The sequence below is a fragment of the Symsagittifera roscoffensis genome, chromosome 4 (genome assembly GCF_963678635.1).
Source record: "Symsagittifera roscoffensis chromosome 4, txSymRosc1.1, whole genome shotgun sequence".
NCBI classification, from domain to species: domain Eukaryota; kingdom Metazoa; phylum Xenacoelomorpha; order Acoela; family Convolutidae; genus Symsagittifera; species Symsagittifera roscoffensis.
In genome coordinates this window covers 72,264,316-72,289,873 of record NC_087065.1, presented here as the reverse complement: position 1 = coordinate 72,289,873, position 25,558 = coordinate 72,264,316, and the positions used below count along the sequence as shown (strand labels likewise).

General features: G+C 35.4%; 2 protein-coding genes across 2 annotated transcripts; both read right to left on the bottom strand.

Moving 5' to 3' along the window:
- Nucleotides 1–11,720: 11,720 nt before the first annotated feature.
- On the bottom strand, nt 11,721–16,703 carry LOC134844466 (little elongation complex subunit 2-like). Its single transcript, XM_063861163.1, has 2 exons — nt 14,817–16,703; nt 11,721–12,341 (listed from the first exon to the last, which is right to left on the bottom strand). The coding sequence occupies exons 1-2, from the start codon at nt 15,297–15,299 to the stop codon at nt 11,796–11,798; spliced, it is 1,029 nt and encodes a 342-aa protein (XP_063717233.1). The 5' UTR covers nt 15,300–16,703; the 3' UTR covers nt 11,721–11,795.
- A 44-nt stretch (nt 16,704–16,747) lies between these two features.
- LOC134844465 (uncharacterized) lies at nt 16,748–25,193 on the bottom strand. The gene is made up of 3 exons (XM_063861162.1): nt 24,697–25,193; nt 18,459–18,699; nt 16,748–18,063 (listed from the first exon to the last, which is right to left on the bottom strand). Exons 1-3 carry the CDS (start codon nt 25,185–25,187, stop codon nt 17,764–17,766), a joined length of 1,032 nt encoding a protein of 343 aa, XP_063717232.1. The 5' UTR covers nt 25,188–25,193; the 3' UTR covers nt 16,748–17,763.
- Between the last annotated feature and the right edge of the window lie 365 nt (nt 25,194–25,558).

Sequence of the window (25,558 nt, the reverse complement as noted above, 5' to 3'; positions counted from 1 at the left end):
GACGTATGTCTAACTCATAGAGTAATTTCAGATAAGGTACACCGTCTGCTCGTCACGCTATCTTATTTTCGGCCGGATAGATTCGTGCAACTTCTTGGTCTAATACCAATCTTAATCTTACTCTTATATCTCTTAATCTCGATAGATCTAGAGTATACTGGTTTGTTACGAGTTCGTCTCTTGGAAAAGGCAACTAAGTTGTAGGTTAAATTCAGAATGCTCTGGTGCTGAAATTACAAGTAATTTCAGCACTTACAAATAAATGGGTTGTTAGTTAGATGGAGTATGATTGGTTAGTCTTCAATATTTCATAGGGATAAGATATCTAATTTATAACCAATAATAATATTTAGTTTGGATCAGGTTCCACAATGTTCAGCATCGGCACTTTCTCCAATTTTCAAACAATCAAATCAAATCAATTGTTTCCACTTATGTTTAGGAAAATAGGTTAATGTGGAGCCTATGGGGTGCTGCCAACAATTTTGGAAATTAATCAGTTTTTAAGAAAGTAAACTTGTGGCTCCTCCAAGTTGGAGGAGCTGTATCGAGCTGGTATTTTTGTATTTCCTGACTGTGCAGTTCCAGCTAAGTCTATGGTGTTTCCTTTGAGGTCTAGGGCTACAATAGAAATTTAACGGACAAGGCGTAAGAAAACGTATGGCAGTTACTCCTAACCAAGTGGGTGGTATTGATGCTCAAAACACAATTCTGGAATACCAGCTGCACAAAACAAGCAGTAGAAACGCTTGATGCAGTCATAGCCATGAGGCGTCAATTCGTAACAGGTGAGGATTTATAACAGAAGAAAGTTCGATACACGCGACAATCCGTGAACTTTTGAAGGGCAAAATTTTGTATCAGACGATTCTTGGTAGCACTTAGTCGCTGAAATGATGGAGTAAATATTTCCACTTATTTGTCAGTTGCATCAAAACTTAATCCTTAGTTAATTTTTGATTCAACAACGCTTCGAATTGATTTCACTAACGTTATCATTCAAACAATGGTCATCGTGAAACTATTAACATGAAAACTATAAGCACGGATATTCTTACATTCATTGTTGCAATTTTGCCTCACTTTTTACTGAAATCAATTTCGTTTATCCACTGATCCTAGTAATTTGGTCCGGAAATGACTCCAGAATTCATCATCAGCAAACGCGGTCAACAGCAACTTCTTCAGGAGGGAGAAAATACTACCGAAATCGACACAGCAATGTTACTGGTCAAACAGTCCGTTATCTTTTTCGATGGCGCCGTCATCGTTGAAAAGGATCCAAATAGCGACGAAAACATCCCACATGAGCCAAAAGTCAACTCGCAATTTTTTTAAAACAAAATAAAACGTAATAAACAAGGATAGCCGGTTACTGTGCAAGTAGTCCAGAATGTTTCGACCATAGTCTTAGAAAAATACAACAAAGTTTTTTCAAATCAGTGTAGTTTTTTCTGCGTGGTGTGATAAAAGGATCTGAACGAATAGCTAGAGCTTAGGCATATCCGACATTCATAATAAAGTAAACAATTTGAAATTGGACAACTGTGTTAAATGATAAAAAATGAAGAAAAAAAAGGGAAATAAAAAAAAACATATTACCGAACAATGGCGTAAGAAAACTCCAAAAATTAATTTGACTTGAGTAAAACTAAACTTATGCACGAATTAGCAATTGTGAATGGCCTAAAATGAACGTATATTAGCTTTAGCGCTCGCTTTATTCGCTCAAATGAAGACTAAAAATCAAACTATTCAAACGGGTTTTCCTAGACAGGGATTATGTTTTCGAACTTGCTTAACGTCTTTCGAATTACGACTGAAGGAGCATTATTATGATGTATCACTTGACCCATTCCGATTATTACACTTGCGAAAGCAAGTGTCTCATAAAAAGGAGCTATAGTTTTTGCCGTAAACAATTTTTCTTGCAATTTTTCATCTTGACTTATCATTGAAACTTAATAACTGCTAGGTTCATTCCCACTTGGCCTGGAGAAAAAGCCGTCGCTTTTGCAATCTAAGTTTTGTAAATTTTATTCTGTTGATATTTTAAATTCAATTGTCTTGCTTGGCATGTTTGCCTAGACTTCCTGCTTGATAAAAATAGGTATTATCAAAATGTAAGTGATTGATTTGTTTTCGAGAAGCTGCATACTCCTCTCTAGTTTCTTGCTATTGAACCTCTTTGTCTACAGCCTTCGAAAAAATGGGGCCGAGGGGGGGGGGGTGGCGGATATTGGCAAAAATTTTGGCCCTCGGATAAGTTCAAATGTGATATTTTTACCGTTTTGGAAACTTTTTGCCTTTTTTCGATTTGTACTTTCCCGAAAATTTGATTTTGGTTTCAATTGAAATAACGGGTTGTGGACAACTTTCCTGTAAAATCGATTATCTACATTTGTTTAAAAAAAACTTTTGAGTTCTTGGCCTGTTTTTGACACTTTTTAACTTTTCTCGAGAACTACCCTACCAAATCTGAATTTTTGGGTTTATTCTCCCAAATACCCTCCCGAATCCGAGTGGCTGAAATTGCTTCCAAAAAAAGAAAGTTTTGATACTTTGACTGTTTTTAGATTTCTGTCTTTTCTTGAAAACTACCCAGTCAATTCTACAAACATATTAAGTGCTCAATAGAGAAAATTTTATTTCGGAATTGTTTTTTGTTGAACTGGCCCCAACATAATTTTAGCAAAAAAAGAGTGTGAACTTTTGACCGTTTACTAAAAACATTTTGACAAAATTGTTATGATCAAAACTGTTACAAATCAACCTCACCGAAAAAGTCAACTAAAATTTTTGAAGACCTGACGGCATTTTAACTGAAATTCTTAGGCATGAAGAATTAAATGGAAGAATTGAACTGATTTGGAAGTATATAATTCAGAGAAGAACTATGAACTGGGGTTTGTATTAAAACATTCTGCCAAATTCCTTCATGAGCCAATAATTTTTGGTGAAGTAAAGACTTCTCCGAAAAGATCAGCTTCAAAAAACAAAATGATAGATTCGAAATGATTTCGAAGGATATATTCCAGAGAAGAGCAGTGAACTGGGTTTTGCTTTAAAACTTTCTGCCAAATTCCTTCACGAGCCAATAACATCACGAGAAGTGAAAACTTTTTTGAACTCAGATACAATTATTTCACTCAAGAGAATAAATTTTATTAATTATATAAAAACTTTTGATTAATTTTTGTAGAACTCTAGTTTTTAGTTTGAATGGAATAACTTTGCTCAGATGTTTAATTTAGTTGAAGTACCGCAGAGAAATTGTCTTAATTAGTAAAATGAGATCATGGTAGCGTTATCTGAAATGTGGTGTCCCGCAGGTCTCTGTTTGAGACCGTTCTTATTCATATTATTGATCTTTCAAAAGTCACGTGCAACTTTAGCTAGGTTTTGTTTTTAACAGCAAAGCAAATGTAATTCATCAAAATTAGAAAGCTGTCAATAAACGATTATTTTTGAACAAATAACTCTTTATATGAAAAATTGGCTCAGTTTAATGTATATCTAAATAGTGTTTTCCACCATATATCTTTTATAAATAGCAAAGCTTTGAAAAATAGAATGTCCTGCATGTATCTTGATGTCCATATTGATGCTAATTGGTTTTTTTATTGTTGCATTGTAGTCATGAGGTCTAGGCCTAGAAAACAATGTGACGTTTTATCGAAAAGGTGCCAATATGCTCTCAAAACAGTTGTGATTGAATGTTATACCTCAAGCATAAAGCTTATTTTGCAAAATGGATTTTCAGAGTACGGTTGCAGTTTCTACACGAAATTTTTACCTCTTCTTTTGATTAAAAAAATTAATTGACTGATTTTCCTTAAAGATTTTTTTAAGTTGCGAAGGAAGAAATTTTTAAACAATGTAATTTTAGTATAGTGGGGGTTGAAACCACCGGAACCTATCGTTTTTGTAACGTGATTCTATGAATTGGGAGACATGCAAAACGAAATCCAACGGATAATGGATTCGCTGTTAAAAGACTAACCGTTTACCAACTGCTACATCGAGGATATTTTAATTGACTCGAAAGGTTCACTGGAAGAACATAAAGCCATACTTTGGAAAATTCTTAAAATCTTAGAGAGCAAAAACATGGCAGTAAAATGGGAGAAAGATGTTTTTTTTTCAAAAAGATATTGAATGGTTAGGTTTCAGGATTTCAAACAAAGGAGTAAAACTATTGGTGGGGAAATCTGACTCAATAAAAAATCTCACGAACCCGATGAATATTTCAGAACTAAGATCATTTTTTGGTTCAATAAAACAGTATATGAAATTCGTACCTAATCTGTCAACGCTGAGTTCACCGCTTCACCCTCTATTAAACAAAAAATCAGTCTACCCATGGAATGATTCCCACAAGACAGCTTTTGAAGAACTAAAAAATCAAATTGTGAATATAACCGAGAATAACCACTTTGACATTAAAAGAAATCCAAGATTGAAAACAGACGTTTCGCACAACGGTTTAAGAGCTACACTTGAACAATAGGATGGGGAATCTTATATAACTATCGCGTTTGCATCTCAATTCTTAAACTTTCACGAAATGAATTATTCAGCTAATGAGTTAGAACTTTTGGGAGTGGTCTGGGCAACCGAACAATTTAAGAAATTCCTATACGGGTCAGTGTTTGAAATTCACACCGATCATAGAGCGTTATTGTTCGCGCAAAATGCAAACCACAGCAATAAAACTATGCATAGTAGACTGGCCCGTTGGGTAAATCGACACTTGCCTTTTAATTTTAAAACTAAAAACATCCCAGGAAAAGAAATGGGATTTACAGATTTATTATCGAGACTCTCTTCTGAAAAAGCTTTCCCAACTTCACATTATGACAACGAATTAGTGGTGGCGACGATTAACAAGATGTCAGAAAAATAAATTGTAAACTGTGACTGTAAGAAGAAGAACTTTTACAAAGAACGATTTCTTCATAAGTAATCCAAGGGATGTACACAGTGTAAAGAGTATTACAAACTTGGTCGGAAAGAATGAGAAGTTACTGCACACCCAACTGTCGTTCTTCGGGAATGTTCTTCTTAATTACGTCACAGACACACTTCGAATTTGCCATTCAAACCACTCGCGCTCAGAGTCCTGTACGAGCAGTTGATTTCGATTAGATCTTTCCAAGTTGAACTTCAATCAAGATTTTATCAGCCAAATCATATTTCCTTTTTTAAAATACCATAATTTTTAACTTTTAATCGAATTAAAGCTAGAAGACAAATCTGAGTTCTTAGCCTTTAAAACCTCAGTAAACTCTATAGAGTTATCAATATTTTCATAAAAACAAGGAGTTTCATTAAAATTCGAAAACGATATTATGTCTCAAGTCCATCAGAAACATTTTATGAAATAACAGGGAGAGTTTTAGCTGCCATCATCCTCAGCAGTATTCAAGGATCAATGCTCAAATAAACTACTACTCATGATGACAGACGAAAACAAAATTCTTAACGAATTCAAGAAGGCGTTAGAAGGAGAGAACCACTGGACCAATTCGGAGCATACTTGAAGACCTTTCAACGGGGCAATCATTTGAAAGAAAGAATACTGTTTATTGACAACAAATTGTTTGTCCCAGCAGCCCTCAGATTCCGGTTCATAACCTTTTTGCACAAAACTTACCCAGGACAGTTAGGTATGAAGGCACTGGCAGAGAACATTTGGTTGCCACATTTATACCGGGAATTTTACCACCACGGAAGAAAATGTGCACATTGTATAAAAGCCGGTATTAATCTTAAAGTCATTTTGGGCTCGGCTAATACTTAGAAATAACCAAAATTGTCGGAACTTGACGAAACATTAAACCTGGATTTTGCAGGTCCATTGTATAAAACTGGGGCAACACAAAATATTTATTTTTTTGCATCGATAGTTCTACTAATTTTGCTTCTGCGAAAGTGCTAAAAAAAAACTTCATCGTCCTTAATACTTACATTTCTGATGGATTACTGCAAATTACACGGATTTCGAAAATCAATCAGAGAAAAACATGAGTCATGTTTCCTTTCCAACTAGTTTAAGAAAATTCTGCAAGAAAAATTTAATTTCATTTCATGTACTATGGGAGATCATAGATCAAATGGAGTCGTAGAACGTCTAATTTACACCGTCAAAGCATAATAATGGCAATGTTGTTCAACGAGCCCAAACCGACAATGAATGCCGCGATCGAAAAAACTAAATTGTACCTTCGTTCATCGAAGAAAGCATCCATTTGATGTACAGCTTTCTTAAAACATTTTAATAGATGGCCTAACACTTTTTGGAAAATTTGGTTGCACACGCGGTTGATTCAGATGAAGGGAAGTTGATCATCTCAAAAGAGAGAGCCTAAGATTGGGGAAAAACACGGAGGATGGCTAATTGAAGGAGACCAGACCTGATAATAAAGGTTACAAGAGCGACCCGACGGACGAGTCAATGCAGGTCGCATCAAGAGCCCCCTTGTCGAACACCTTCAACCAAGGAGGTAAATGGTTTAGGAAGACCATGAATAGAAGGAAAGACCAACCGTGTTCTATACTCTTGGTGGAAAACAGATTTCGGACACTAAACTAAACATATGGTTATTTTTGATAAAGGCCACGTTCTAAGAAAATCGGACCTAGCATTCAAGAATACTCAACCATTGGCTCCAAGTAAACTTACGACCGTTCCGAATACCTTAGTTAAAATCATGAGTTACCAGGGAAAAGAAATAGAAACTCGCCAATCAACGGATGGACTCGAATGAAGCAGGACCATCACTTTCGGGTTCATCGGGTTCATCAGCTTCGAAGAGGCGAAAAAAGTATCCCCAACGCAAAAGGTTTCTCTTACGCTAATTCAGATTTTTACATCGTCGTTAGAGTTAGACCATTGGAACAACGACTTGGACGATTATCTGAGCACAGATTCTAGTGTTAAATCTAATTCCCATTTTTTTCTACTTGAAAGTTCTTTAGATCATTCAAGATGACATACTTCTGACAAACGACCAATCTCGGGATCCCCATCAACATCTAAGGGCACGAGCGAGAAGCCAATTTCAATAGAGAGTTCCCCCTAAAAACCAAGTGAACCAGTTCAAGCCACACCATTGTGCAACACATCACGACCAAGAAGAAAACCTGGGCCTACTAAGTTCTATGGAGAGAGATGGACGTTTCATCGGGCAAGTGCTTCCATTGACAGCAGCGATAGACGTTGAAGATTCAAACGAGGAACCTTTAAAATCATTTGCATCCTCTCACAAAAGCAGAGTTCTTAACAATTTTGAGTCCCACTATGCATTTTTTTGACACCATTGGTCGATTTCCAATCTAGACCACCTTTAGTCGCCGAGACGACGCATGTTCCCACTCAACCGCTCATCTTTGGAACCGCAAGTAGTGTTGTTAGGATCACCTACTCATATACCCCCGATGGAGGATAAAGACCAAGAGAGTGACAGTTCTTGAATCATTGATGGTGAAACCAGAATAGAGGGGATCACTTTCATCAAAACTTTAACGCAGCCGAAAAAAAAACTTTCAATTTTATATGTAGTTTAGTTTAATGCGTTTTAAATGATTACCATTGATTTAACTTTAATAATTTGCTAAATCCTACAGACTACATTTTGCTTTACTCAATAGTGGAGTGGGTACATTAGTGGTTTTCTTTATAGCACATTTTCTTTTAGTTTGTTCATTTATTTAGTGCAATTTAGTCTAATTTGCTTATATTTTAAATATCCCCCTATGTACATATTTTTTTCTCCCTGTTGTATATATCTAAAATGAACTGTACGTAGCTTATAATTTTTAATCCATTTTCATCTCCTGATACAGTTGTATATTCTCTTGTATATTCCACGGTGTGCTGTAATTTAGATTCTTTTTGGTTTCAAACTTTGGATCCCGTGGGGTGAAGGGTGAATGGAGTATGTGTGTGTGATTTAGACTAGCTATTTCATATGCGCAGATATAAACTTTTTTGCATTGGGCATCATTGTGATCGCGTGTTTTATTCTATTAACTTTGACCTCTAGCAACTAATTAGATACCTGTCAGTTGTGTTCTAACCGAAGTCCATTGGACTTTGCAGCACTTAATGTTCTCGTTAGACAAAAATCATTTTTATTTCAATACTTTCATTTTTTTTTCTTTTAACTTAGTTTAGTTAGCTTTAGTATACCAGTGCATTACTCCGTGATGCCATCAAGTTATCGACCAAAAAGCAAAGTGAAAAAAAGTTAATGAGCTTTTTCTGGAATTGAATTTTTACTTAAAAGTTACTAGGTCTTTTAGCAGACTGATGTTTTAGAGGTCTGACATATAAGCACATTCAAAACAGTCAACAAACCAGTACGCTAACTTCAGAATGCAAAGGCATCATTGCAAGTAGCGACCAATTGTTCAGCTGCGCTTATATTCGGCACGAGAAGAGCAATGCGGGTCAATCAGGGTTTTGGGTAAAATAATAGGGCCAACAGATTCCTTTTTTAGAATGAAATTACACAAATATAAAAGAGGATAATACCTCAAATGCCATCAAAATTACTAGTACTAAATGACATTTTAGACAAACGAGATAGCGAGCGAAGCGTTTTATTGGAAAGCATAGTGTTTTTATTCCCCTTCGGAATTCGATCACTTGCAGACCATTAAGATCCTGCTTTGGAGCTATTCCCAGCACCCAACAATTTTGGCTGAACGACTTCAAAAATTTACTAAGAGTCTTTGGCGTCTATGTATGCTAAACTTGAGGGGGAGCGCGCGAAGAAAACACGCGATGTTTTGGTAAAAAATTTCCTAAATCCGCCCCCTGGTTTGAACATTTATAAATAATGTACCAGAGAGGACAACTAACGAATCCATGGAGATGACATGCTTTGCTGCATTAATCCTATAAAACATGGCACTTTTGATACAACTTCATCAATTTGTGTTGGTTAAATTAAGCCTAGGATGGAAACCTAAAAATTTGAAATGGGTTTAAGGAAAAATTTTAAATTGGGCGTAGTTTCTTCCGCAGGGTATTTGGATGTGTTTGTTGAAGAACATTCTGAATAAGGAGAACGCTACGTCAGACAGAGATTTTAAGAGTGAATTCATTTTGCGAGTTCAGGTATTCTCAATTCAGATGGGATATTATTCGCGATCCTAAAATCGATGATGTCGAGACGAAAATTTGATATCTTCAGGTTTTTCAGACTGATATGTGTCCGCGATCAGCGCCACCCATGAAAACTTATCCGACCGGCGCGCCAAAATAGTATTTGGCCACGATCGGTTCGGCCGAATAACATTAATTTGCCACTGGCGTGTTTAACTGCTATACGATTTAGCAATACTTATTCAATGTAACAACATTTTTCTATTGTTCTGAGGTTTTTCTTTTGTTTGCAAAACTTAGAGCTTACTCATTTGGATGTGAGGTCTACGAAAATCAGTTATCTTTGTCTTTTCCTGGGTTATTGGCTGAGATCATGCGCAGGATCAAAAACTGTTAAAATTAATTTTTTTAAATGATTTTGTCTGCTACCATTAACAACTGCTGAATTAAAATTTTTTGGTCGCGGAGTTAACATTGGCGCTATTTTGAAAGTCCAAGAATAGCACGCGGACATCTATCCGGGACCTATGGAAACTAAGGAGTCGTTGTCGCCGCATGATTTTTGGTCGTTAAAACGATATCCGAAGGGAAGGGTATGCGTGACCAACCGTTAAACTTGTGTCTGTTCTCTTTCAATTTGTATCGGTTGGTCTGCAAATAGTCGGTTTTGAAAATACTTATTCGTAGTTTACCCTACACATGTTACCGACTACGCAACTTTTTCAAAGAGCCATTTTAACAAAAAAAATGCCGAAAAATTGAGTTATAGTTCTTATAACTAAATTAGACGGGTTGATCAGAGGTTGATCACCGAATTTAACCTGATTCACTTTGAACACTCCTTTAATTATGACAACACTCATCCTTGCTTTTGTTTGGCTAATTCAATCACTTTTTCCAGAAAAACAATAACTGGAAACTTGGACGAAAAAATTTAAAAAAATATTTGTAGTTTTTTTATTTTGCAAATTTTTTCTTTATTTTGAATTTTCCTTACATCAGTGTGGTTTGTAACATTAAGTTCTATCCTTTCCTACGTAAAGCATGAGCTGTTTTTTTTATTACAATTCCTTCTCTCTATTTTTTACTTATTTGATACAAGGCTGCCGCTATCAAGTTGTCAAACTAAAAAGCGGTCTAGGGATTTTAACAGACCGGTTTTTTAGCAGCTTCAGAACAATTATAACGTGCTGTGCTAAGGATTTTAGCAGACCGGTTTTTTTTAGCAGACTCAGAACAATGATAAAGTGTGCTAGCTAACTTCAAAAGCAGCATTGGCGATTAGCGTCCGCTTGCTCCGCAGCACTTCAATTCAACACGAGTATTACTGTGCGCGTTAATCTTTGTTTTGTCGCTAATTTAGACAGTTGTGTTTTTGAAGTTGATAGTTTTGTTGAAAAATCGTGAGATAATTGACTTAATTGAGGAAGCTTGGCCCCAGACTGAGCGTCTTTTTGAGTCTACCAATCAATCATCCATCACTTTATTACGTTGGTCTGCTAAAAGACTCTTTTTTCACTTTTTATGCTAAAAGATTGGTCTGCTAAACAATCGGTCCCCATAAAGTGTGATAGCTAACTTCAAACGCAGCATTGGCGACTAGCTACTGCTGCGCTTCAATTCAACACGAGTGTTATTGTGCGTGTAACTCTTTGTTTTGCCGCAAATTTAGACTGTTGTGTTTTTAAAGTTGATAGTTTTGTTGACATATCGTGAGATAATTGACTTAGTTGGGGACGCTTGGCTCCAGACTGAGCGTCTTTTTGAGTCTGTCAATCAATCATCCATCAATTTATCACGTTGGTCTGCTAAGAGACTCATTTTTCACTTTTTATGCTAATAGATTGGTCTGCTAAACGATCGGTCCCCCTAAAAAGCAAAACAAAAAAGTAAAAGATCTTGTTCTTCAACTAAATTGTTCATTAATAGGTGCAATGTCTTTTAGAAGAAGGTTTTTTTTTAGCAGACTGTCATTTAAGTACACTGAAAACAGTTGCCAAATGAGAACGCTAACTTCAGAAAGCGAACTCGGTATTGACAAGTACAGACCACTTGCTCATTCGGACGACACTTAAATTTTGCTGAGTAAGGCAAAACAAAGAGTAGGGGCAACAAACTCTTTTTATGGTATGAAATTACAAACACAAAAAGAGTATAATACCTAAAATCCCATCAGAACTCTTAGTACTAAATGAGATTTTTCTTAAACGAGATAGCGAACGTAGTGTTTTATTACCAAGCGCAAAGTTTTATTGCCAGCCATTGTTTTTTTTTCTTAACCACTTGAAAAACTTCGGAAAAATCGCATCTTCTCAAATCTAAAATTTTTTCGCAAATAAGGCTCTTTTTAGCAAAAAAATATGTCAAGAAATACAATCGCTGCCGTTAAGTAAGCACTCAAAACTCTTGACCGAGTGGCAACTAAGTCGACAATACTTGAATGGACGCCAGTTGAGCCCAAAACAAAAAGTCGCACAAATTTGAGCTAAGCGATGCAGCTCCCCCTAGTTAATACAGCCTACCCCTAGACCATTTAAGCAAAAAAAAAAATCAAAATACAGATTGACCTTGTTTTCTTTCGGAGTTTGTTTGTTTGAGTAATAAATATCGAACAAAGTAAATTAATAAAGAACTCACATTGAACAAAAACTGTCATTTTGAATCGAGATAGTGTTCAATTTCATCGTTTGCCTTTATTTTTATTTTTCCTCTTATTAGAAAAAGAAGTTTGTTTATTGTTGCTTTGATTTAGTTGCTGGCTTTGCTGGGGGTGTCTAACCCGTGAACTTCTTGGTTGATTCTGTTTGCTGGAACTCGAAATCGGAAAAGTTGCCGGAACTCTTCCAGTAGCGTAATGAAACGGCATAATTCTGGTTACATCAATCGGCAGCCATGAAATCGAACTAGTCGGCAACAAATCCAAACTTTGCTCGTAGACTTTCTTCAAGTTCAAAGACTGTCGCATTGTCAAGTCGGGCGCATTGCTCAAATTTGATTGGATGAAGATTTCGCACTTGGACGAAAAATCAGGTCTGCGAAGTAAATATGTGGCATTGGTTTCAAGGCGGCCTAACTTATTGATGAATTGAAGCAGTTTATGAAGTATGGCTTGGAAGTTGTTCACAGACATTTTCATCATTAAGTGGTTGAACTCAGCGTAGCCGATGGCGTAGTCTGTGACATGCAGAATACATGAGCAGTCGGCATCTACGCGTACCAAAACAACCTAAGCAACATGAATCAAATGATAAAAAGATAAAGTGATTAGTAAATAGTTTCAATGGATCAATTTAACATCCCCCCCCGCCCCCCCCCCCCCACCCTCAACACTGAGATGTTCAGATAAAAAAAAGAGAACCGATATTTTAACCATTAAACAATTAAAATGTTTTTAACCGAATTGGTTCAACCAATTTAGCTTCTAATAAATGATAAAAACAAATTGTAACAAGACTGCTCGTATCAGGGCGAAGCCCTGAATGTTCCGACTGCCTTTTGAGGTTAATGGAGCAGTAATAACATTTAAAAATTAAATAAAACAAGACTGCTCGTATCAGGGCGAAGCCCTGAAGGTTCCGACTGCCTTTTAAGGTTTTTGGAGCAGCAGTAATAACATAAAAAATTAAATGAAATAAAATAAAATGAAATTTTTTTTTCTAAAATTTGAAAATTTTTATGAAAATCATCCCCCCACACGCCATATAAAGTACAAAAAGATAGATTTCGCTCCTTCTAACAAACCAATTATGGCAAATAAGCTTCTTTTAACCAATTTGGAACGATTTATAAGACGGATTAAATCTCCGCTTACGCATTAATAGCGCGAATTATATCGCGCGTTAATTGTCCCAAATTGGTCAAAATGGCCAAAATGGCAATCTTTAAACCCTCATAACTTCACGAAAAATGATCACAGGTGAAATGTCTTTTCAAATTTAAGTTCAGGACAACAATGGATTTCGAATGATATAAAAAAATTCCGTCAAAAATGGCTAGTTAAAAAGTCAACATTTGTCTGAAGAAAAAAAAAACCCACCCCGAGCACAAATATTCCGTTACTTTCGTATCGAAAGTCGGAACAATAAAACAAAATTAAAAAAAAAATTTCTAAAATTTGAATTTTTTTAAATGAAAATCATCCCCCCACACACCATATAAATTACAAAAGGATAGATTTCGCTCCTTGAACCAAATCAATTATGGCAAATAAGCTTCTTTCAACCAATTTGGAACGATTTCTAAGACGGATTAACTCTCCGCTTACGCGTTAATAGCGCGAAATATATCGCGCGTTAATTGTCCCAAATTGGCCAAAATGGCAATCTTTAAACCCCCGTAATTTTACGAAAAATGATCACAGGTAAAATATCTTTTCAAATTTAAGCTCAGGACAACAATACCTTTCGAATGATATAAAAAAATTCCGTCAAAAACGGCTAGTTGAAAAGTCGAAATTTGTCTGAAGAAAAAAAAACCACCCCGAGCACAAATATTCCGTCACTTTCGTATCGAAAGTCGGAACAATTACTCTGTGCATGATGCATTTTATGAAGGTATTTGAGATGCGATTTTTTTCGGACGTTAGCAAAAAGTATTAAATTTATTAAATTGCCACTTCCTGATTGAGGGAACAAGACTGATTGAAGGTTTGGAGTGGCGTGGTAAAAAATCTAATTCTTTGGCCTTACTCAGATTAAGAATGCATTCCTGAAAGCTAATGTACAAGCCAAGATAAAACTTTTTTCAATAAATGGTTACATTGGACATGACATCACTGTCTCAAAAGACCAAATTAAGATCTTCCAACCCAGCGTTCAATTTAAATTTAAACTGCGTGTAAAATGCTCTATTCTGACTCGCTTAAATTTTGAAATCAGAACCAAGTTAACATCAACCAAAATGGCTTTGGGGAAAGGGGAGGATTTTACCGTGGTCTTTTTGAATTGCACTTTATCTTATACAGTCGTGTCATGAATACGCTCAAGCAGTATATGCCGCTTCGTTTGTTGAATCCCACAAACAATTAATTTTCCCATAGTACACATAATAAAACTACTGAAACAATTAAACAGAGAGGCGAAGCTTCGCTTCTCAAACACTTGCGAGAATACGACAAAAAGCAGCTCTAAAGTGCAATAAGTAAAAGTAGAAATAAGCCTCGAATTAGCAAAAAATAATAATATATATCTGAGTTTATTTGCGAGTTAGCTTAGAAAAAAAAGGTTCATAACAATACACTAAGCTGACGCTAGTGTAAAAAGTGTAAAGTACAAGGAAACCGAAAAAAAATGGATCGCAAACTTTTGATCTTTCGGATTTCGAAGAAAAAATATCGAGAAATTTAGCACTTTTTTATGCGTATCTGAAGACACAATGTTCCCAGTTCCATTGAAGCCCGGAAGTCATAAAGTGTCTAAAAAGTTATAGACCAAATAATTACTTTTATCGACCAGTCTGTAAATATAGAGCAAGTGGCTAGCCTGCATGAAAGGTATTGTAAACAGGATCCCGCTGCGGTAACCAGAGACATTTATCGGGCTCTAAAAACCAGTCTACCCGCATTTCGCCCCTCTTAAATTTAGTGGCACGCTTCGCCCCTCACACATTTTGCCCAAAATATTTTATTCACGAAGTGCAGTAATAAATCGATGAGGGGCGAAATAAGTGCGGGGCTAAACGCACCACAATCGTAAAAACTTACCTTTGAACTGGGAAACAAGTGAACCAACATCACAATTCGTACAGCTTCATCAACACTGAGTTCCTCCAAGCCGAACTCACACTGCATTTCCCGCTTTACTACATAGAACACTAATTGGTCCAAAGCCATATTCGTATTCGTTTCTAATTCATGCACTGTCGGCTGTTTAACCCAAACTGGGTTCTCAATTCCGACCACGAAAGACACGCCACTATTAACCCCATATAAATTGTGCATTGAGACAAATCTCGTTGGTTTATCGCCAGAACCATCAGGCGGTTCTGTTTTCAAAGAGCCGAAACGTTCTTCTAGCAGAAATTTGACTGCCTCTGAGCAAAGTAACCTTGGAGGGAAGTTGTTTAAAGGCGTGACTTCGCTGTTGAATTTGATGACAGATTTGTTAATTTCTGCACTAAATGTTTTGCTGAAGATCAGAACTATTTCTATGTCGTAAGCCAGCGAGCAAGAAGCTTTTAAAATCATTCAGGAAAGTTGCTTTTTTTAACGTTTGAGAAACACTCATGTGAACTTTATGTTGTTTTAGCTATAGAATCGTTTTGTAGACCAATAAATTCCAAAACAATCGGAAAAAATCAGTTTACTAATTGAACCGGTCCTCATTTATAATTGAAACAATTTATTATAAATAGTTCAAAATATCTGGAGTAATTTTTCTAGAAAACATACAAATATGAGCAGAAGCATACAATCGCAGATCTATAATTATGAGTGATATAATAATCAATTTAAACCTTAATAAGAACTAAGTTTTGAATACTTAAACAAGTGCAAATCATCATAACTTGACTAGCAGGTAATCCAAAAAAAGGTCAGATTTGACACTCTTGTTCGGCCGGTCTATCTTCGGGTCTGATTTCCTGGTCTATATGTACCACTCGGTTGTACAACTTGTAACAACACACTCCGAAAAGCAACGAGACCACGAGAATCAAAAAGATTATCAATAACAAAATTTCAATCGGAGCATCCATTTTTTTTACCGAACTGAATAATAGTAAAGACAGAAAAACAGAAACAGAATTAAAGTTTCTGTTATATTGTCATGGTTGTTAAAGACAATCTCTCAAATTTCAGATTTAGCCAATTTAAACACGTATTTATCGTTTGATGTCTGTCAGAACAACGAAACTCGCAAACAATCATCATTGTCCGACCGAATCGAATAGTTTGATGACAAATGCGTTCTAATCAAATAACAATGATCGGTAGTAGATTGATTGTCAAGTTACTTTGAGCTCATTTTATTGAGAAGAATGTAATTGTCGATCAAAATCATTCAGCAGTTGTGTTAAAACTACCGAAGATCTGTTCATGTTTCTGAAAGGCTTAGTAGTATAAAAAAAATCATCCTCAATTGAACAAGTGTACCGTACACATAGCGCAGAATGTTCCGAGCACGGTAAGCAACAGCGAATTGAAATTAAGCTCCGAAGGTAATTCAAAGTTAAAATGGTTTCAATGTCTGGTTGGGAATCCAGAAAGAAAATAGGTATAAAACCAGTTGAAACTTCAAAAACTTGCCAATTTCTTTGTAACATCGAGTGAACTTTTTGAAACTTCGTTGGGCAATTGAAAATAAATTATATGGGCTTAAGTACCATACCTTACTTAACTACCTCTGGAACTTGCTGGAAAAATCCACGCTACCCCGTAGTTTTCACCCAACGAGATTTGCCCGACCAGTATTCCAGAATATCTTTATAAGTTAGAGGTATACAAAAGTCACAAAACCTATTTAATCCTCAAATTTTCAACATAAAAGTTTAAGCCAAAGAGTCACTGTTTAATAATAATGTAACGAATAGTTTGCAAAAAAATGCACAATTAAAATTCATGCTTCGTCAAGCATGTCGAAAGAGACATATTTAAGCTGCATTGTTGCTATTAAGTTAGAATATGTACAGCCTAGTATCATGAAAAAGGTTATACTTAGTTGCATTTTTGAAAATCTTCCGTGCCAAAAAATCTCAATCTTAACAATTATAAGAAAATGAGATTTTGTTAACAATTTACCCCTATTGCAAAGGGAGGGGGGACTTCATTACGAGGTACAAAAACCGTATATGGTTAACTGTTCAATTCTTTCTTCAAATCGTTTATTCGAGACAGTGAAGAAAGTACAATCTGCAAAATCATTCACTGCATCAGGGTAGCTAGAACAGGCTGTTCAGCGAAACAAGTAGCTACCCCCGGGATAACTATTACAATTAAGCAACGACAAATATCAGTTCATGCTAATTAGAAAAAAACTGTCGATCAGCTGTACATTATCATTCTTAATGAAGTGGAAGGGGGAAAGAGCATTCAAAAATTGTTCCATTCAGCTGATTTAGTTTCCGAATTTATACAAAGGGCCAAATTTTGGTACTAGTTTACGACATCAATTTATGTCTTAATAACCCTAATTTTCTAAGGGCGCCTTTGGCGAAAAATTGAAGTAACTTGGAATCGAACCCGCTCCGACAAAAACGCAAATTTTTTGGTCACAACAAAACCTTTCAATAAGTGCTCAAAAAGGTTATTTTTGGCCCGTTTTTTTTTTCAAAAACTACCTCCGGTGCAGAAATTTTTAACAGAATGGTGTCCTATTTGGGTTTAAGGGCCGAACAACTTGCAAAATCCCTCTCAAAAAAAATCATGCGCATCTGGTGTTTTTTTTCTAAATGAACTTTATCGTTAGGATTTTGAAACTTTCTCCAGCCCAATCAAGGATCGTCTTGACACATCATCAATACTAATTCATGACACCTCTATGATTTTTGTTCGATGAATCAGAAGTCAACATAGGCCTAAAATTTTTCAATTATCTGACCCTGGTTTTGACAGAAACAGCCAAAAATTATTATTTAATTGAAATTTGCATGCAGAAAAAATAAAATTAGCATGAATATTCAAAAAGTAATACCCAAGTCAAATTTATAATTAACTAGCAATGCAACTTTCCTAGTAGTGTCAGGATGTCGATATCTACGATACAGACCGTGTCGATCATATTCAAAAGAGTGTCTTGATTTACATACAAATGGCCGATTTGTTCAGGCCTTATTATGACTCCCTTCTGAGGAATAGAATTTTCCACCTTTCGTAGCGCGACATCGAAAAGATTCGGCTGGTTCAGAATAACAGGATTGGCTAAATTTGCCTGCGTAAGTGGCGGATAGCTGACTGTTCCTTCTGCTTGTTGCGATAATGAAGAGATTACATCAACTCGGATAACTGCGGGATGCTGAAAATCAAAATCACTTAAAGGGGGATTCGCTAATACGAGTTTGGGGTTAGAAAAAATGTTGGTTTTACTTTTTAAGGCTTCAGAGTTATCTGCTTACATTCAAACGGGCAAAGAAAACGTATTACTGATATTTCCCGACCATGATTTCGAAGTTAGTAATCTTTGTTCCAGACATCATTCGATTTTTCCTGAAACTAGATTTGTGAAAACTTATTTAAAATGACTTTTGATGTTCTTAAATGCAACAGAACGCGTCAGCATGAACAAGTGGACAATTTTTTTCAATTTTGCGAACATGCAAATTACCATATAAACAAAAATAAACAAGATTAGGTTGTAATTTTTACAAAGGGGGATGAAAACTGGGAAAGAGCCAAAAAAAATTATCTGACCTGGAATCCAAGTTGATCTGTAGCTCTAAAAACCATTTGAGAGAAGTCAAACTCAATGTCTTTGACGTACACTGCGTGTAGTCGTTCGAAGCTGGCCACGACTCGCTTTCTCAGCAGATGCGTGAACAGACTAGGGATACTTTTCGCAAACGACGAGTACTTTTCACCTCTAGTCCTCTTGGAGATGCGCTCATAAACATGTTGGCATTGCTGTTGCTCCGATTTGACCAATTCCTGGAGACTAAAACAACACATAAATAGATAACAAACTGGGGTGACGAGGTTACGTTTCAGCCTCTCAATCGGAAGGTCGGATGTTCGAGACCCACCATGATCCGGGCTCGTTGTTTGAGGGTGAGGCAACATTACCCAGCCCAGAAAAATAACCAAAAAATTGCACATAGAACTTAAATTGGGGTACAACAGCGGTTCTCCGTGAAGAGCTGAAAAGCTCTTATGTTGGTCCTTTCCCTCGTGAATAAACCGTTTTAACTTAATTTGAAGTTTTCTGCAAACCATTTTGTTTGAAGGTACAAACATACCTAAAAGTGAATCATCCTATTCACATCCCTTGCAAACAATGCAAAAACAAAGAACTTTTTTGTATTCTCTGATCAAACATCGATCCAATAAGATACTTCGATAATAATTCTGGAAAAATTGCAAACAAAATTGTTTTCATAATTACTTTTCTAAACTACACCAATTATAAGAAATTAGAAAATTCAAGTTAAAACGTGAAATTCAATTTATTTTGCACCAATAATTATAATCAGCTTTGTTTATAATGTATGCACTTCGGAAACGTAAGCAAAAATGGGACAGCGAGATCAAATAAACAGAATCTTTGAATGCAAAAAAAAATCATATAAATTTTCAAAAAGCAAAAAACATTACCAACAAGGATCAAACACACGATCTCCAAACCACGCTATAGACCTTTGATATTTTCAAACTCTCGACAAAGATAAACTACAAGCTGTTAGTTTGCCAATGCTAAAAAGCTGAAGAATTATGAGGCAAAAAAACTCATTTTTTGACTATTTATACTCAATTTTTGACTAGTTGGCTGGAAAAGTGAACCATTACACTCTTTTGGTTGTGTAAAAAAAATGCAGTTTATAAAAGCACAAACATCATCAGAAATCTTTATACAGTCAAACAGCTTTGAAAACTTTTTCAAACAGGAAAATTAAAAAACACAATGCCCAGAAGCTCATAGAACATTATGAACCGCTTGCTTTAAAACAACCCACAAAGTACTTTTTTGTTTTCTGCAAATTTTCAAAAACAACTCAGTGATCACGATGACATTATGAATACAACTCTGAGCATTGATTTACCTTTAACGAGCCATTTTTGGATTGAACTTCTTAATGCCTGTTAACAAAAAAGCTCATTTGTTGGCGAAGATTGTTCCTCTTGACAATATGCAATTAGTCAAATGAGAATTATTTATAGGACAATTAGTTTTACTTCCATCCATTGCAAACATTTTAAAAAGATATCTAAAATACACATGCTCTCCCAAATGAAAAAACAAAAGATTGTTTGAGTTAATCAGAAACAAAAACCTAATTTTGCTCACCCAATTTAAAGTTCAACCTGGCAAGTCAAGTTTCGATGTGTTAACTAGATTTATTAAAATCAGCAATTGACAAACAATAAATTTGAGTTTGCAATGCAAATTGACTTTAAAAAAGCGTTTCACATCGAAACTCGTGTAGATTGTATCTTTGCAGATGACACTATACTGAAATGAAAATTTAACTTTTTCTTAAAAAAAAGCTCTTCCCAAAAAATGGTTTGATAAAACAGCCCAACCATCAACTATTCAAAATATCAATATATAAAACTTTGTGTGAAAAACACGTGACAAAGTGACAGCTTTTCGGAAAAAAACTGATTTCCATTGATTGCTGAGAACATTTGGGTACGATGGTTGACAAAAATTTAGCATTCAAGTCCTTGACAATTACGTCAATGGTAAATATTAGCGTTCAAGTCCATGACCTCTCCCCGAAAAAATGATTTGATAAAACTACCCAATCATCAATTATTCAAATCATCAATACATGAAATTTAGGGTTAAACACCTGACGAAGTGGAAACTTTTGGGAAAAAAACTGATTTCCATTGATTGCTGAGAACATTTGGGTACGATGGTTGACAAAAATTTAGCATTCAAGTCCTTGACAATTACGTCAATGGTAAATATTAGCGTTCAAGTCCATGACCTCTCCCCGAAAAAATGATTTGATAAAACTACCCAATCATCAATTATTCAAATCATCAATACATGAAATTTAGGGTTAAACACCTGACGAAGTGGAAACTTTTGGGAAAAAAACTGATTTCCATTGATTGCTGAGAACGTTTGGGTACGATGGTTGACAAAAATTTAGCATTCAAGTCCTTGACAATTACGTCAATGGTAAATATTAGCGTTCAAGTCCATGACCTCTCCCCGAAAAAATGATTTGATAAAACTACCCAATCATCAATTATTCAAATCATCAATACATGAAATTTAGGGTTAAACACCTGACGAAGTGGAAACTTTTGGGAAAAAAACTGATTTCCATTGATTGCTGAGAGTATTCGGTCACGATAGTTGACAAAATTTAGCTTTCAACTTCGAAAGAATCATTGAACGCAAGGAAACGAAAAAAATTGTTGCTTACTGAAAAAAAAACAATGCTTCGAGAAGCTCTTTGAACTTCACGAACAATTTATGTTGTACACTTTTTTGATAAAAATTGACCCAATTTGAGAAAAATGGATCAATAAATAAATTTTTAGTTTCGCTGACAAATCTACAAAAAATCCAGGTTCGGAACTGGACGCCGATTTCGTTTTCCGCAAACTTTAATTTTTTTTTTTTCGATTGAGTTTGCCTTACAAGGAAATGAACTGAACTTCAAAAAAAAGAGAAATAGAAGTTAAATCACAAAAATTTACATTTGAGGGAGAACAAATTTTCAGAATTTTACTAAAACAAACAAAAACATCACAACCTACCTATATATGAGTTTTTATTATGTTTATTAACTTTTAAAATATTAACAAATGGGCTAAACTCTGTGGCGCTGATTATGATATAAATTTGAAACAAATCGTAATATTTTGATACTCCCACGCAAAACAAGTGATTCAAATTGACATACTAACAGTAAGACGAGCCTTAAATACCAGATAAAGTTGAACTAAGACAAGCCAAGCCATTCAAATGATTATTATGAAATCAAATAAATAACCAGCTATTTTTCCAAACAAAAACGTGATTCCGTGCGTGCGATTCTAATTCAGCACCACGTACCTTCAATCTTTAAAAACTTAAAAGATTTTGCTTAAAGTTGTTAAAAGACGGTACTAGAAATTAAAAATGAATGCGTATCAAACACGTAGTGGCGCTAAAGGTAATTTATCATCTTCTGCCTGTCGGTCATATTTTATGAAATCCCTGAAACGTTTCGTTTTGATAGCAGATAATTTTTAGAGAAAACTTTTTGATTTTTATGTCAACAGACCATGGCAAAATCAAGCACAAGCTTAACATTTGAAAGAAAAATTACATTCATATGTTGGAGAACCAAACGTTAAAAAATGATCTTCAAACTAGTTTCATTCTTTTTTGAGCATAATCAATTTCAATATTCACGTAACCCATTTGTCGAGTAGCTATGCTCTTCGGAAAACGTACTGGTCAATATTAAATGATTAATTGTTGACAGTTGTACGCTAAATTAATTCATACTAAATTTCCTTTAGACATGTTTACGGAGAAGTTTTCTACTCTCTTAAGTACATATTTGGATGGTTACAAGCTAGAATTTTTTTATTTTCCACTTTTCAGGTCATTCGAGCATCTTGTACTCTAGAAAAAGGTCCAATTTGTGATGTTGTGTGACTCAATTTATTGTTGCTTTTTGCTGCTTTATTGCTGCTAATTGCTTTTATTGAATAAATAAAAGCAATTAGTTTGCCTCAATTCAAATTGGAACGATTGGTAAAGCGGGATAATTCCCACGGGTAAAAAATACACGTTTAACAATCACACAGAAGCGGAACTTCGCATCACTTGCGATACAGTAGAAAATAAGATGTAAAAACAAAAAAAATTGAAAATGGAAAAAAAATTCACAACACTGGAGAGGCTTCTCAAAGTCAACTCACAACACTGCAGAGGTTTCTAAAACAGGAATTGGAAAAAAAACAAAAATTGTACAAGCCAAATATAGCAAAAGCCAATATATAGATGAATATTGAAACCCGGTGGCATAGGCCATAGTTCGAACATGCAGGAAATGTCCCATTGAGAACGAAAAGATGACAAGGAGAAGAGGAGCGTCAAATTATCTGCGATACAATGCAAAAACATCATTGCAAGCTAGCAAAAGAAAAATGAAACTGAAATAGCAAAATCGAAACAAAATTAAAAAAGAAACAAGTTCAGAAAAATTGTGAAGAAACACAATAAACCGCGTTTAATAAGTCTTTAAATTTTATAAACTACAGGAATACATCAAAAACAGTTACATTTTTCATCAAATTTTAAAACGAGAAGTTTAGGCTCCATCGTGTCAGGTTAATATAGTGGTGTGCTAACTCGGCGGGGCCAACGAAAATTGGTCTGAATAAAAAACACCTCGAAAGTCGGAGCAAAAAATCTTTTTGTACTTTACAGCGTGTTGGCGAATACTACTCCATAGATCTAAAAAAAGGCAGTCAGAGTTTTGCCGTGACACCAGCAGTCTTGTTTTGTCTTAAACTTCAAATTTTTTGAAGCATGATATTACTTCCCAGGTTAATTCACTTAGCACAAGTGCATTCATGAGACGCTATCGCGTTGCCATATTTTGAAAGAAGCCTAATTTAAAAGGCGAAGAAGCTGAGTAAAAATAGCATTCACTGAAACAGGAAACTCAATTAAGGCGAATCAGGGAAGGATGCATTAGATTTGATTAGGTAATTTAAGCTTCTATTGAATTTTACCTAAGCACTTATGTCCAATCAATTCATTAGAACAATCTTGAGGCTTTGCTTCGCCTTAATTGGTAATAAAAAATGAGTCACGGATATAATCAATGATGCATAACAATGATTTAAAAAACGAAGCCAAAGTTCCAAGATTTTTTACGCAAAACATTTTTATTTCCGAAATTTAGTACGCAAAAGCTGGGCGAAGCTTTACCCGCAGTAAAAAACGCATACGTACAAATCCGTTTAAATGCTCAAACTTAAAAATTCGAAAATTTGATTTAAAACAACATTTCAACATGAAAGTCTAAATCTCCACACATTCTGACAAATTTTAGTGAACTTAATCAAGAAATAATTCGGTAAGAAATTTTCAATACGCCAAAAAAGTCCGGGCAGGATTCGAACGATTCGTCCCATCAATTGACCCCACCTCTGCGACAAATGCGGAAAAAAATTGATATCAGTAAACTATCAAATAGGTCACCGATCTAGTCAGACCTGAAAATTGTTTACCTGAAAATTCTATCTTCCTACTCGATAAAGCTTGATGATCAGAACCTTGTTTTAAACCATCATCTTCTTACATTTGGTAGAAACATAAAATACAAAAAGAGAAGGAAGCTCTTTTAATGCCCACCTCACATAAGCACCAGTTTTACGGGGTAACGAATGGTTTTTACAAGTTAACTATAAGGCCTTTTTCTGATGAAGTAAACCCTATTTAAGAAAACTTCATAAAGAGCTCAAGTTTTTATTCCACTAAAAGGAAACCTTCAAACCAAATCCACTTCCGAAATCAGAGAATTAGCTAACGTTTTTGGCTCTTTTTCCTTCCCCCCCCCCCACCTGCAAATTTTTACATGTAAATTTGTTGACCACATTGTCCGATTGTTATGAAAATTTACATACAGACTAATAAGGCCATGACAAACAAATTTGGTCTTCATACTCAACCTCGTAAAATCCTTCGTTACACTAATATATTGAAGCTCGTGTGAGGTGGGGGGGGGGGGGGGGGGGAAGGAAAAAGAGCCACGTTTTTTCACGCTATTTAACTTTGCGTTGGAGAAGGTAATTTAGATCAGTTTTACGGCGTAACGAATGGTTTTACAAGTAAACTATGAACCTAATTAGTCCGCATACCAATTTTTGTTAATAATTGAACATGTGAACAAACAAACCATAAGTCAGAGTTCGCAGGTGGGATGGGGGAGGAAAAAGAGCCGAGAAGGAAAGCATAGGACAAAATACAAACCGCCGAATCTCCAATCGTTCTTCTTTCTCCTCTTTTGTCAAATTCGGTTCGTATGGCGATCGCATCCCGTGTTTTGTAAAAAGTTTCAAGTACTTCTCGTGCGTTAGACCACCAATTTGCGAAGAATTTTTGTCATGAAAATCGTGTCCATTGAAATTTTTCGCGTGCTTTGTCAAGTGTTTTCGATACCAAGAAGCAGGATGATCAAAGCCACTTAAATTAAGCGCCGCTTCATTGTAAAATGATAAATTTAGGTCATTTTTTACGTTTTTCGTATCACTGGGCGATTTGCAATAAACCAAAGGTCTTTTAGCGGCAGTTTTCGGTTCTTCCTTGGGTTCTGAAATTCGTTTCCTGTCTTTAATTTCTCCAGCTTCAGATTTTTTCGGCGTGTAATGCTTCTGTTGTTTGCACAGTTCATATTGATTTTCGAAAAAGATCTGCAACTGCGAATGTTCTTCGAACATAGCTGGCGTGAAAAACGCCATCATGCTATATAAAAAACAAAGCCACATTAAACTGGCAGTTTAAATGGACTGAACCTGTTTACACCTTGAAATTAACCTGTGACTAGCGGGTCATGTCAGAAACTCATGTTTTGAAATCATAACTAACAGAAAAGTGTCTATGAACTCAAGGAAACCGAAATTACTTATTTTTTCGTTTGATTTTAATTATAGTCATTCATTTTTGTATCGCAAGTGGTGCTAAACTTAGCTTCGCCTCTGTGTTTTATCATATTTTTAAACCTTCACGCCTACACGAGAAATGAACAGAGAACGTTCTTGGAAAAGGAATATTTGGAAAAAAAACTGAAATATTTGGAAAAAAAATTGAAACTTTTTGGAAATTTTTACAACAG